Genomic DNA, 14,557 nt, shown 5'->3' with positions numbered 1-14,557 from the left:
GGGCTATGCCACCTTGGCTCAACATGCTGCAGTCCCAGGCACATATGTAAACACTGCTCTGGGGAGCAATAAACTCAGGCGCAGACTGTGCCAGAGTTTATTCAGGCACATTAATTGCATGTGTAGATGCACCCAATGATAGCTGCTTTCAGAAATGACCTTCCCATAACCCCTTAGATGTGGAATTGATTTCCCTCTGCCCAGCACAGTTTTCCACCACTTGTCTTTTATACTTTATGATGTTTTAATTGCCCACTTGCTCTTTTCCTGGGATTGCATTTGCATTTCCAAGGCAGCAGCTTGAGTGCTTAATATTATTATAGTCTTGTGCTTGACTTCCAGTCACTCAGTCCACTTGTGGCTCCTCTCTTCATTTTCATAATCCTGCCCCTCTAAGATCCACCCAGCCAGTTGCAGAGAGCTGTTCCCTTTCCTCATTTTCATAACCCTAGCCCCTGACTCCCAACAAGCTAATCACAAACCTCCTCTCTCTTTTTCACAATTGTAACCCTGTCTCCCAAAAAGCCAGTTGTAATCATAACCTCCCACATTTTCATAACCTCACCCCCTGACATCTAGCCAGCCAATCACAATTTCTGGTTTGTCTCCCTCATTATCTTAGTTCCATTACTGACTCCCAGCAAGTCCCAGTGTACTGCCTTCCTCGTTTTCAGAATCCCGCCTCAAATTTCTAGGCAAACAATACTGACCTTTTCTTTCTTCTCCTCCAGCCAGTGACCAACAATAACCCCTGGATGCTCCTCTACTTCATCTCTTTCCTCCTCATTGTCAGCTTCTTTGTCCTCAACATGTTTGTGGGGGTAGTGGTGGAGAACTTCCACAAGTGCCGGCAGCACCAGGAAGCCGAGGAAGCACGCCGGCGGGAAGAGAAGCGGCTGAGGCGCCTGGAGAAGAAGCGCAGGAGTAAGGCACAGCCTAAGTGTTTGGTTGGTTCGTAGGCCGAGGTTTTTTGAGAAAAACCTTCTCCTCTTCTTTTTTTTCTTACCAACTGGTTTCTGTATATTGGCATATAGACCCCAGCCCTCAGCATTTCTCTCCACTCAGTGGGACACCCCTGCTGTGGTGCTATGGCACCCTCCCAGCCAGCTACTCTCTAGAACCAGAATATGAGCAGCCTGTGACAGAGGAAGGGGCAAGGGGCCTGCAGTCCACCTGGGGACACACTGGGATGGGTGGCTGTTTTTTTCACACTTTGCTTCTGAAATAGTAATGCTCAAAGAAGTGTTTTTGCTTCTCTGTGTGTTCTTTAGTAGGGACCTAACCTCCCCAAACATGCACATACATGCACACACCTTCATACCTCTGTGATTCAGAGTCACCCTTCAGGGAACTCTGCAGCACCAATGAATGTAGAGGACTCCTACATTACTCCACTTCCCATTTAAATCAAAGGGGCATAAAAAAGAAGACGACACCGGCATCTCTGCTGTGATCCTGGTCCTTTTCTGTCTGCACAGTGGTTTCACTCATCAGTTCCAAGATTCCCTTGGAACTGGATGAGTCCCCTCCCCAGTGAGGCTCCCCCATGCTTCTGTTCTCTGTGATCCGGTGAGAGATGCATCACAAGTGCATGGTTGTTCCTGGAATCACTCCTATTTACCCCTGCCCCAGAGATCCTGTCTGATCACTCTCCTCCTTTCCCAGCCCACAGGCATGCATTTTCCTTCCTCTGATTCAGTCTTTTCTGAAAAGACCACCCCCTGGGCCTTTCCTGGAGCCATCTGCTCCCTTTTATCATTTATGATCTTAATTTGCTGAGGCATGAAATGCTGATGTAGTGCCATTCCCACAAACACAAGATTAACAAATTCTTTCTGTCACTCCCACCCCTTCTTCTTTTCTTGTCCTTCCTTTTACACCCTCTTTTTCCTCTCTTTTTCTATGTTCTTTCTTTGCATTCTTTTATTTTATTCTTCTCCTTCTTTCTATCTTTCCTATCTCTTTCATTTTTCTGTTTCTACTATTCCCTCTCTCTCTTTCTCTTTGTATCATCTATTCTTCTCCCCACTTTCTTTCCTGCTCCCCTTTCTTATTTTTCTCTCTTTTCTGTGTCTTCCTCTCTCTCTCTTTTTAACTTCTCCCTTTAAAGAAGCGCAGCGTTTGCCATACTACGCCTCCTACTGCCCTGTCCGCCTCCTCATCCATTCAGTCTGCACCAGCCACTACTTGGACATCTTCATCACCTTCATCATCTGCCTGAACGTCGTCACCATGTCCCTGGAGCACTACAACCAGCCTGTGGTGAGTGAGTTCAAGAGATTATAAATCCTATCCCCACATCCCCATTTTTTTCTATCCTCCTTTAACCAAAAGAGAAAAACTTGACATTTTCTCCCTTAAGCAGCAAGTCACATAAGGGGTCAAAAAAGCGTAAAATTGAGCAACCATTAGAGATTGAGTTAGAAATGAAGATTCTCCCATCATGCTTTGCAGAGGGGAACAAATTACAACCCCAAGGAATCCTCAGTATTCACTCATCTTCTTTAACCTCCCCCCTCATCAAACCTTTCCTCTGTATCTTCCCCTCCTTACCCTGTCAACATCACCTGCCTGAAGCAATGGACAAATAATGATCAAGTAATTTTGCTACTGCTGCATCTGTTACAGTTCACCATAACACACAGGAGTTGTAGATAGAGAAGTTTTTACTTTCCCTGCTATCAGAGTGACCCAATCTGAGCCTGGGTCTTATTCTGTTTGTGTTTTCCCCTGGGCCTCAACAGGGAAAGCTGTGAAGGATAGTAGGAGGCCTAAAGATTTTCAAGTTTTGCTCTCCTAGGAGATGTATCAAAATCCAGTTTTGTTGCTCCAGTTCTCTTGCCACTGCTGAATGGGATGATCTGGGAGTGCATCAGGGGCTGGCACACTTAGTGCTTGGGTAGGGGAAAAGAATTCTTCACTCAGCCACATTTCTTCCATGAGAGAAGCACTGTAGACAAAAGCTGACAAGTTTCCCTCATCTGGAGGGAGTGTGATCATAACAAAGGGTGTTAAGGCCTGGGAGAGCTTAATATTTGAAATGGGAGTCATTATGAATCCTCAGCACTTCTAAAGTTACAGAGGCTCCCGGGGCAAGACGTATAAACTGCCTGCCTAGAAAAGGGGCTTGCTCTCTCTTTGTGAAGGTGCCCACTCATTGCTACATATGTTTCATAACATTTCAGGCCCAGGGAACCACCCTTCCTTTCCAGAAGACCTCTTGTAGATTCCTGAATGGTTTAATGCAACATCTCTGATCTTTTATCCGGTGTTGGTTACATTAGAGGTAGCCCAGGCTGTAACAGGGGACAGAACCTATACATCAGTATTTAAATGCACTGCCAAGTTTTGCTTCTAGACCAGCTTAGTTTCTTTCTAATTTTGTTACCTTTTATTCCTGTTTTTGAACCACCTTCCTGCATCTTTACAATGTCCCTTATTTCACCCTGCAGAAATTAGCCACCCTTATCCCTTCTCTCTCGCATGTCAAACCCTAGTCTTTGGTAAGTCACTTATCTTCCCTTTGCCCAAGTTTCCTCATCTGTAAAACAAGGATGGTCATACAGGCCTATTGGAAAGCTTTACTATTAACTACTGGTTCCCTAATTAATACTAGCTAAGCCACTGGTTCTCAACTTTTTTGCCTTTTAGCCTAGACTTAAGCCCACCCCTCTGTCAGTTTTTAGAATGTAGCAGTACCCTGTTTAAAAAAACTAACATACCTTAGTACCAGTATTATGATGTAAACAGTATCATTATACTATTAAATAATGGATTATTAATTAATTTCATTGATATATTATGACATAATGTAAAATATAAGTACAATATACACCCCTTCATGCTGCCATTGGGAGCTCTTCCCTAGCTTTGCCTGGTCCTGCACACATTTGTTCCCAGTGAGGCACCTGAACTCCCTACACATGGGTCCAGGTCATTGCTGAGGACTGGGAATCAGCAGGCCATTTTTGGCCATTAGCTATCCCAGGGTGATCCCCCCTGAATTCCAGCTCTGGGACCAAAACAAACAGAGCCCAAGCACACCTGGCTAGCAGGGATGTGGTGCTGGGCACACGTGGCACATAAGGGATGCTGAAGGGGTTGGAGGACAGCAGGATGAGCAACAGGACACATAAGGCCCAGGAAGTGGGAATGGGAAAGGGGACCCTCTCCCTACCCCCACTGTGTACCTAACTGGGAAAGGAAAACCCCCACTGCTATGGGCTGCTTCTCCAGGGACTTACATGCCAGGGAGGAGCCATCTGCCCCAGCAGCCCATCCCTCCAGTTCTGGGAGCCTGTGAGGAGCCAGGGAAAATAATGGGCTGAAAAGTGAGGCTCTGACTGCGTGTTCCCCCACCTGCAGCAGACCATGCTGCAACATGCAGTCAGTGCAGGGTCCGCTGAGGTGCAGGAGGGGGCAGCCACAGGTGAGTGTGGCATGCTTACCTCCTTGCACAGGGGCCAGGTACTCTTAAAAGGATGAGGGTACTGCAGCATTCCTATTGAAAAATCACTGCACTAACCACTTTATGGTCCTATGACAAAAAGGTGCCATAAAAGTGCTACATCCTATTAACATAAACCCTCTGATGATCATCACAGTGACTGCAATGGTGGCAATAAGCAAAAACAAACCCAATCCCAGCCATGGTGTTCCTCTCTCCAAAGGTGATGGTCATCCAGCCTTAGGTTCTCTCCTCAGAGCATCTTCTCTGACTCTCTCCCTTGCAGTAGATTTCTCAGAGCTATTTATAGGGCAGCATCTCACAGATCTCATGCTGTGGGTGCCAGTGGGGCTGGGTGACAATGCGTTGTTAACCCTCTGCACTCCACCTTCCTTCCCAAAGTTGGTCTTTTGTACTGAATAGCTTGAGGGGTGAACAGCAGAGTATGCTGAGGGCTCCATGGGATGGGACTGCAGTTTGATGGCCACCTGTGGCAAATGGGACCAAACTGTCAAGCAGATGCAGGATGGGATACAGCAGCCCCTCTCCCATCTCCATCCCTTGTTAATTCCTAATCAGTCAAAACATATAAATGGGTCCAGGCTGGAAGTCAATGATGTCCCAAGCAGGCATGCAGCTAATGCGTCTCACTCTCCTCCTCTTTACCCCTTTTTGTCCATCCACAGTCTCTAGAGACAGCTTTGAAGTATTGCAACTACATGTTCACAACCGTCTTTGTGCTGGAGGCAGTTCTGAAGCTGGTGGCATTTGGGCTGCGGCGATTCTTCAAAGACAGGTGAGCAGCAGGACATATATGTCATGCTATGAGGGTGGTCAATTTTGGGGTAGGAGCTTTGGGGAGGGATCTGTAATGGAATCCTGTAGCACAGTGCCCCATCGTTGTCACCTGAGTCTTTGTAGCAAAGGTCTACTCAAAACAAAGGGTCAAAGTTCTGCCCAACCCAGGCAGCCCATCAGACTAGCTTGGTTAAAGCCACTCCAGTTTCTGTAGCCTACAGCACACAAGGCATTGATGCAGTTAGAGACCACATCCAGTTGCCTTGGACAGTGGACTCCCCAGCTTGAGTGACCAGGCATCTCTTCATGCCTCTGGAACTGTAGCAAGCTGCCTAGACTGCCCTGCTGTATGCCCAAAGGAGCTTGCGAACACCTCCATCAACATAACAGAGAGATATCCAGTAAACACTAAGAGCTGTACAGTGGCTGTCTCATGCTGGAGTCCACTGATTTTATGGGTGCAGAAAGCACAATAGGGAAGAGTTAGACATCAACTGCATTAGGTTCCATCTATCACTCAGACTTACTGAGAGGCTGTCGAGTCTCTGTCATTGGAAGTTTGTAAAGGAAGGTCAAATAAACATTTGTTCAGGCTGGTTTAGGGACTAAACTAGATCAGTTAGGGCCAACCTGTCTGGCAGGTATGCCACAAATTAAGCCCTGTGCCCTCTCTGAGTGTCACAGCAAACCCATTCCCCTGTCTGATCTGCTGCTCTGCTTTCTGCTCCCTGGCCCTTCTGCTGCTGCAGTGTCTTCCCACTCCCTGATCTACATGCCCCACACAAAAACTGTCCATGCTACTTGTGCCACAGGTTGGCCACCTCTGGAGCAGATGATCTCTTGACATCCTTTTCTTCCCTGTTTTTCCACGTTTCTATGAGTTGAGGGATTTTTTGCGAGAGAGAAACTGCTGTTTCCTTTTCAAAGAAGCAGACAATCTCCATTTTACCTTCTCTTTTTTCTTTAAGGTGGAACCAGCTGGATCTGGCTATTGTGTTGCTTTCTGTCATGGGCATCACACTGGAGGAGATTGAGATCAATGCAGCTCTCCCCATCAACCCCACTATCATCCGCATCATGAGGGTTCTGCGCATCGCCCGGGGTGAGAGAGAGACTGGTTGGAGGCAGAGGTTTTAGACAACCCCAGCCAGTTGTGGGGCAGCGTGTACTGGGTGCAGGTTGTGGGTCCAGCTCACCATATGGCTTCTCAGGCCTGTAATCCTGAAGGGCCACAGTAGCTTAGACTATCTCCCAGCTGCCCTTAACCTGATGTTTACATGCAACAGTGGGTTTCACTGAGTGAGAGGGACCAAAATAATTGACAGATTTTGGTGAGAAGCAAATTCTTGCTGCTTTTTTGTCAGTGGGGCAAAAGTTACTGATGTTTTCACAGAGGGGGCCAAGGCCCGATCTGGTTTGCCCTGGAATGGTCAATATTTCCCTGAGGTGTGTTAGTAAATAGTCAAAAGTCAAAGGAATGATGGGGGTGCTTGGGGGTACAGAATTGGAAAAGGAAAGGTGACATGGATTGTGAGGAGGAGGAGGGGAGCACTAGGGGCAGGGTATGTATGAGTGGAATAGAAGGATCCAGGCTGTGCAGAGGGTGGGAGAGAAGGCGAAGTTGGTATGAAGAGGGATGGGTTAGAGTAGAGGTGTCATGGGAGAAAGGAAGTCCAAAGAGTGGCAGCTGGAGAAGTGGTGAGAGGTTGGTTGGTGGATCAGTTTGTGGAGGAGACAGACAGAACAATCAAATGGTGTGCTACTGCAGGTGGCCTTGGTATTAAAAGTAAATTTCTCTCCCTTATGATCCAGCACTGAGTGCCGTTCTTTTTTTGTTTTTTGGGCCAGTTCTGAAGCTTCTGAAGATGGCCACAGGGATGCGAGCATTGCTGGACACAGTTGTGCAAGCTCTGCCCCAGGTAAAAGAAACCAGCTTCTCCAAAGATCTCCCTTTCAGAACCAGTGTCCCTGTCCATGTCCTTGGGACACTTAGAATCAGAGACTGTCTACTGAGTGCTCCAGGTTAGTGCCGAGGTCTGCCATAGGGTCATGCCAGAAGGTCATCATGCCAGCCACGTGGGGCTATTCCTTTCTTTCTGGCTCATCAGCTCACAATTCTATAACACTGTGTTGTTTTTGGATTAAGTGGGGCTTCATTTCTGAGTGAGGCCTGCTTGCCTATTTGATTTCTAACCACCACTTCCCACTTGCTGCTATTTACCAGTCTCTTTCCATACACTCATACAGTATGAAAATGGAGAGTGGGTGGTGGCCATCTTGGAAGGGAGAAAGCCTTTCGGGGACTCTCTCTTTTTGGCCTCCTCATTCTTTCCCACAAGTGCTTCCTTTCCACTGTTCTCTTTCATTCATACTATATTTGTCTCACTCTCATAACTCCTATTCTTGCTTACTGCTACACCATCCTTTAAAACTCCCTTAGTGCCGTGCAGTTCTTTTGTCCTTTCTTTTTTTCTTTCTTCCTTTTTATTTGCACTGTTCTACCAGTTGGTCCCTGTGTGATTTTGAGCCCCTGGTCTCATGAGAAGCAGTGATACTGTCTGTTGTGGTTCACACAGCATGCCACTAAACGTCTCCTAAAGACAGTGAGATGGAAGGATTTCATGAGCTGTGAGAGACAGCTGTTTTAGAATGAGATATTGACGCGCTGTCTTACACAGACCACAAGCTCGCCAAGGGAAGCCCTCCTGAGGGATGAGCAGCCAGAGAGATAGTTCTCCTTTCCCTTGGATCCTCAAGAGAGAATTGTTAAGAAAGGAATAATGACAGCAAGTAGCTCTATTGATCATAGATCTGATCATTCCTTCAGCAGGTCTATAGCAGACAGCTATCCTACACAATCTCAAAATGTACAGGCATTTGTCAGTTGATTTATCAGATAATGTGTCAGTGTTCATGAATGAGAGCTGAAAATCAATCTGGGAACAGCACAAGTAGTTATGCCAGAAATTTACTTCTGATATTGGTGTCACTAAATCCATGTCCTGAATTAAGTGGAATTACATGTCACAACAAAAAAACAGTTTCTGATCTTTGCCAAATTCTGATCTTCATCTGATCTCCATCTGTTTATTATTAGTGTGATTTATCTGTTATAGGAGCAGCTAAGGGCTCCAACTGAGACCAGCTCCCTGTTGTGCTAGATGCTTTAAGATGCACCAAGACAGCTTCTGTCTCAAAGAGTTTATGGGCTAAATAGACAAGGAAAGTGTTATCATCTTCATTTAGCAGATGATAGAGAACTGGGGCACATGGAGAGTAAGCAAGTTGCTCAGGATCACATAAGGAGCAGGTAGCGGAGCTGGGAACTGAAGACAGACCTCCAAATCGATCTCCAATGCCTTGATCACCGGTTCACTATTCCTCCTTTCTTGAGAAACCCTGGCTGTTCTCAGGGTTGTTGGTTGTAGCTGTGTTGGTCTAAGGACATAGGCAGGCAAGGTTCTTTGGGTAGATGTGATATCTTTTATTAGACCAACTAAATAGTTGGGAAAAAGTTCTTTGCAAGCTTTTGGGCACAAACACCCTTCTTCAGGCCTTTTTGTGCCCAGAAGTTTGCAAAGAACTTTCTTCCAACTATTTAGTTGGTCTAATAAAAGATATCACATCTACCCAAAGAATCTTGCCTGGCTTTTTTTCCAGGCTTTCTTAAAGCACCTTTCTGCTAAGACCCCTTCCCTGATGATTCTTTTGCCTACCCCTACACACACATAAATAATTATGTAAAGGGCAGAGGCCCAAGGCATTTCCTTAGAGCCTACAGTAGGCTGTTATTAATTCTTACAGTATCCAAGGAGTCTATGATTGAGACATTTCCTGTCAGATAGCCCTTGGTCATTTCTATAACAGGTTGATTTAATTTAATACAGTTACATAAAAGAGGAATCAAAAATCACTCCACAGTTAAAGTTATTTAAAAGTCTACACTTAGAGGGGTACTAAAATCCCTGTGTTTTGCATTTAAGTGATTGAATTTTGCCTCTGTATTTTACATGTTCCCTCTTCAGGGGACAATTGAATTATCTGTAATATTATTTTTGAAGATTTATTGACTTTGGCAGAAGAAGCATTTTAAAATGAAGTCTCCTTTCCCTTGTACACTCTTCTCCTTTAGACCTTCTACTTTATGTTCTTTGCAGTTAGACACCCAAAAGGTATTTAGGCTTGTTGATGGCAGATGCAGCTTCTGTGACTGTCCTATTTGAATTCCCTCCCTGGTTTGGTTGTTCCACAGCAATTCTTAAAAGGGAAAGACAGATCTTCTGGGGTTTTTATAAGGCTAGAGACCCACAGGATCTTTCCATACCGCCTCTACTTTGCTTGCCTGAGTTACTCACTCAGGTGCCCCCTACCTGCTCACTCCTGCTCCATATGCACCAATCTCAGAAATGAGGCAGTGAAGCCACCGTTTTCAAGCACTCTGGAGACAGAGATCTTGACAGCAAGGGGCCATTCACAGGGACCAGCACCTGGGGAGATGGAGTGGGTAGGCAGGGTGTGTTCAAGAGCCGTGCTCTAAAGATTGCCTCAGACACAGTATACCCATAGTCCAGAGGTGTATCATAGAAAAAAATGTGTCCTAGTCAGCCATCTCTCACCCTTCCCCGTGCAGTTCCTCCTACCTTATCAATTACAGGCACAGGAAAAACACAGGGAGCACATCTACACATGCATTAATGTGCTTTAATTAATGCGCATTAAATCTAGTACCTCCATTGTGAGGTACTAGGAAAATGCCCATTAGCCTGTCTTAATGTGCATTAACTAAAGAGCACAGTTTTCAAGTGATGCTTAATGTACATTAGCCTATTTTAATGTGTGTTAACTAAATAGCATGTTTTTTAAGTGATGCTTTAATGAGCATTAAAACAGATTAACGCTCATTAAAGTGCACATGTAGATGCAGCCAGAGAACCTGGCAAATCTCTTGGAGTGCAAAGTGTTCTGGCAATCATAATGCTCTAGACTGGCAATGGAGTTTGTTGCTGCCAAGGGGTAACTTTTACCCCATTTTTTGTTGCTGAGGCCTGTGTCCAGAGGGCAAAAAAAGGTGCTGAATTTGGTGGCAGCTCTGTCTTCCCCTCTCCTCGCAACAGCAGCAAACTCCACTGCTGCTCTACAAGACTATGATTCCCAGAACTCCTTGCACTCTACAACACACGTTCTGAACTGGCTGCTTTCTTGAGCTGGAAAGTGCCAGCACAGCCAGGCAAAGCAGCAGGTAGGCAGCAGCAAGGTAGGCTGCAGCAAGTAGCCCTGTGGTAATGCCTGCCCTGTCCCCTCATCCTTCCAGTGCTGTTCCCTTAGGCGGTACCAAGGGCACATGCCCAGTTCTCTCCCTGCATGTTATACCCCTGCCATGATCACACCTCCACATGTGTACAAGTTGTCTCCCCCATCCTTATTCATCCATTGCTTCCTCTCAAGTTTTGCCAACAGGAGCTATCCACTGACATTAGCAACTTGTATTTTCTGCTTCTGCCTTGCATCCCACCATCCCAGCTGTGGGGCTCAGGGAGGCAGGCCAGGCAGGTAGGAGCAGGACAGGCAAGCTGTGATACCGATGAAGCATGGCTTCCCATATTGCTCCTGGTGCTGTCCTCATAATGCACCAGGCAGCAGGAGCTTGTGGGTCCTTTTGCATATTGACAGACAGGGTACAGAAATGGGCTCTGTCTAGCTGCCTACTTGTCCTGTTCCATACACAGATCCACTCCCTCGTTTCCCAGCAGCCTCTCTTCTCCATAGTTCCCCTGTCACTATGCACCTCAGAAAGCCTTGGTTCACTCTTTTGTCTCCTGTGTGCCCACTTACTCCCTTCAGCCCCTACCTATGACTAGCACTTTGTTCTCCACAGTCCTCTACTTACTACACCACAGGGGCTGAAGCATGAGCATCCAGGCCTTTCCACATGACTCCCACTTGGCAGTGTCTGATAACAGAGGAGGCTAGGTATCTGTGTAGGGTGGGGTGGGGGCAGGAGGGGCAGGGGGCTTTTCAGGGCATGATCTTTAGTTTGGGTCATAGTTTGGCCTTTATAAATAACACAGTATAGGCTTCACTATGTCACATAGGCCTGAAGGAAGTTGCTTTCTGGCCCAGAGTCCAAGGCTATAGATTACAAAGGAAAGAGAACATGTTGTGGAGCGCAGACAATTGGGAATGTCCTGGACGGTTTTGATGTGTGGATGGGAAGGCCTAGGAGCCAAGGGTGGTGGAAATATGGTTGGTGCCTTCATTGGTGACTTCCTGAGTGCTAAGGGACTGGTTCAATAAGCTTTTTCAAATAGAAATGTTTGGTCATGTTATGCTGCTGCTTTGATGGCTTGATATGATCCAACATTGCCTCGTTTGGCTTGGCTTATATTAAGTTGACATCCTGTGGTTTGGTTTCAGGTGGGGAACCTTGGGCTGCTCTTCATGCTCCTCTTTTTCATCTATGCTGCTCTGGGAGTGGAGCTCTTTGGAAAACTGGGTAAGTTTCAAGAATGCAGTTGTCTTGGGTGGGGCACAAACATTGCAGAGGAATGGAAACCTTTCAGAAGGCACCAGACTCAGCTCCAATTTTAGAAAAAAGGCTGAGTTTTCTGGTGACTTTCATCCTTCTCAACAGGTGTTTGGCATAATAGGATTGTCTTCCAAAGGTATTATTGCCCAAAAAGCATGCTTCAAAATGAGGTTTTTTTCTCTCATTCTTCAACCAATCATTTCCATACACTGTCCCGGTGGATCCCTACTTGTCAACCACAACAACAAGGAAGACTGAAGTAAAGTTGTGCACTCCTCTTGTCTGCCCCATCATATTCCAATGGGCAAAGATTTTCATACAACTAAATAAAAAGGGAGTGGGAAGTCTCCTTTCACCCCAAGCAAGTGAGAGCCTTAGTGATACAAGTGCTGTTGAGTGTTCTGGGTACAGCATTTTACCCCCTTATCATTATGCCAAGTGTTTCTGGCTTGGACACTCTCTGGGGAGTGAGCTATACTGTTTGATTTTCTTGGGCTGGGCATTTATCTGAAACTGATACACAGTGCCCAAACACTGGTCAGTCATTCCTGGCATGAGGCCAGCCCATGAGGCAATATGTGAGACCTGTTTGGTGCTGATTTCTGGGTGTAAAGCCAGGAATCTCAGAGTAGAATGATAACAAGAAAGTCTTCTTCCAAATCCCTCATCTGCTTCAAGAGCTAGCAATGTATCCTTTGATCAGTTTATATATCTCTTCCTTTCAGTATGCAATGATGAGAACCCCTGTGAAGGCATGAGTCGCCATGCCACCTTTGAGAACTTTGGGATGGCCTTCCTCACGCTCTTCCAGGTCTCCACTGGTGACAACTGGAATGGAATAATGAAGGTAACTTCAGCCTCAGGGGAAGAAAGGTTTCTGCTCTTGAGGAAGGAGAAATTCTCTACTGGAGTGGGGACGGATGAAGCACTGTAGCAGGGAGGTTGGGGAATGTAGGAACGGTCACCAGATCAAACCATTACACCGTGTGGTTGAGCATTCTACCTCCTGCTGTATTAGATAAGGCCTAGCCTTACAGTCAGCTGGCTGACATAGTTGCAGACTCTGTCCATAAGGAGCAGGGTGACTGTGAAGTCAGGCTGAAGGAAAAAATTAAATGCAATAGGGATCTCCACCCAGACTGATTGGGTATGTATTTGGTATGATGACTGGAGCTACAAGGGACCCAGCGTCTGACTTCAAAACACCAGGCACATATAAGTATTATCACATGGGCAAGTTCTGTCACTCAGCAATAAATGTCTTCCTAACATTCAAGGGAGAAAAATGGTCAGGTCTTTGGACATTGATGGTGGCTTGAGATGGAACTGGAATTAGGTGCTCACTTGTAGTGAATCTTGCTCACAAGCATAAGATTAGTGATGACCACCTTGACAGGTCTGGAAGAGATTTTCTCCTTAGACCTGTGGGAGGTGGGGCACATGCTTCTGGCACACAGAACAGGGATCGTCCAACATGATTGACTTCCTGTAACTGTGATGGGCACAGAGAACTTTGTATGCCCAGATAGCACTGAGGCCTGAAGAACCTTGGTCCTGCCTGGCATTGATTTCTATGGTTTTTGACTGTGGTAACAGCCAAGTTTAGGCTTGTCTGAAGCTATCCTTTCCATCCCTCCTCCTTTCCACCACTTCCTCTCACCTTTTTCTCAAGGACACGCTGCGGGACTGCACCCAGGATGACCGGAGCTGCCTCAGCAACCTGCAGTTCATCTCACCGCTCTACTTCGTTAGCTTTGTGCTCACTGCCCAGTTTGTTCTCATTAATGTGGTGGTCGCTGTGCTTATGAAACACCTGGATGACAGCAACAAAGAGGCACAGGAGGACGCTGAGATGGATGCTGAGATTGAGCTAGAGATGGCACATGGGTTGTGCCCCCGCAGCTTGGGCTCACCGAGTTCAGGACAGGGAGGAAGTGGAGGAGGTGGTGGAGGAGGAGGTGGTGGGAGAGTGGACCCTGAAGGACGTCTTTGCATGAGATGTTACTCTCCAGCACAGGTGGGTAGATCTTTGTGCTTACCAGCAAGACTGCTGCAGGTTGCAGTGGGGAGAAGCAGAGCAGTGTAAGATGATCTAGAGCTCGGTGATGGGTTATGGACTCTTCCACCTCTAGAGGACTGGCTTGCATTCAGCTCTAGGTTGGGTGAAGCAGTGCTTTGGTTTAGATGTGTGGGGCCAGGATTGTGGTAGCAGGGGGTCCTGCAGTATAACTCAGAGGTGAATTGGCAGAGCTATGTAGGAATTTCAGGGCTTGAAGCTCAGGACAGGTGCAACCTGTTAAGATTAAGGTGCATTAGCAGAGTGTTTTTGCATGGGGAGCTGAGGACTGGAATAGCAGGGAATGCTGCAGGACAGGAGCAAGGTGTATTGGCAGAGCTGGAAGGGAAGCTTACACAGTGCCTGTCTGCACTGGCAGCTAGTAATATCAGTCCTTCCTTTGTACTGAGCGCTTAGTGCTGAATTCTTCCTCCCTTACCCACCTTAAGGCCCTCTTGATAGCCCCATTGAATTCAGTGAAGTTGCTGGTAGAGAAGGTACTACTCTACCCAAGTAAGGGTGGCAGCCTGGCCCTGAGTTCACACAAAACATTGAAGCAAAAAAACTTTGGGTTCTTAAAATAATTTCTCCCATCCTCCCCCCTTTCTTGTCCCCTAGGAGAACTTATGGCTGGACAGTGTCTCTTTAATTATTAAGGACTCCTTCGACGGGGAGTTAATGATCAATGAGAACACCACCTGGGCCCCTTCCCCTTTACCCTTGCACCCAG

At 46.6% G+C, this 14,557-nt stretch overlaps 1 protein-coding gene across 1 annotated transcript in view; it reads left to right on the top strand.

Moving 5' to 3' along the window:
• LOC109295979 (voltage-dependent T-type calcium channel subunit alpha-1I-like) overlaps positions 1-14,505 on the top strand; it is a 68,760-nt gene extending 54,255 nt beyond the window's left edge. The window contains exons 20-27 of the mRNA XM_019515159.1: positions 732-924; positions 2,111-2,262; positions 5,134-5,243; positions 6,214-6,347; positions 7,094-7,164; positions 11,660-11,738; positions 12,497-12,618; positions 13,444-14,505. Of these exons, the coding sequence (XP_019370704.1) occupies positions 732-924; positions 2,111-2,262; positions 5,134-5,243; positions 6,214-6,347; positions 7,094-7,164; positions 11,660-11,738; positions 12,497-12,618; positions 13,444-13,857 (1,275 nt within the window). The 3' untranslated portion in view covers positions 13,858-14,505. The remainder of the gene's footprint in view (positions 1-731; positions 925-2,110; positions 2,263-5,133; positions 5,244-6,213; positions 6,348-7,093; positions 7,165-11,659; positions 11,739-12,496; positions 12,619-13,443) is intronic.
• The last annotated feature ends 52 nt before the right edge of the window (positions 14,506-14,557 follow it).

The sequence above is a fragment of the Gavialis gangeticus genome, unplaced genomic scaffold, assembly GCF_001723915.1.
Source record: "Gavialis gangeticus isolate Ggan-Ray unplaced genomic scaffold, GavGan_comp1, whole genome shotgun sequence".
In the NCBI taxonomy this organism is placed as follows: Eukaryota; Metazoa; Chordata; order Crocodylia; family Gavialidae; genus Gavialis; species Gavialis gangeticus.
Note: the sequence above shows the minus strand (reverse complement) of the source record. Positions and strands in the feature narration are given on the sequence as shown.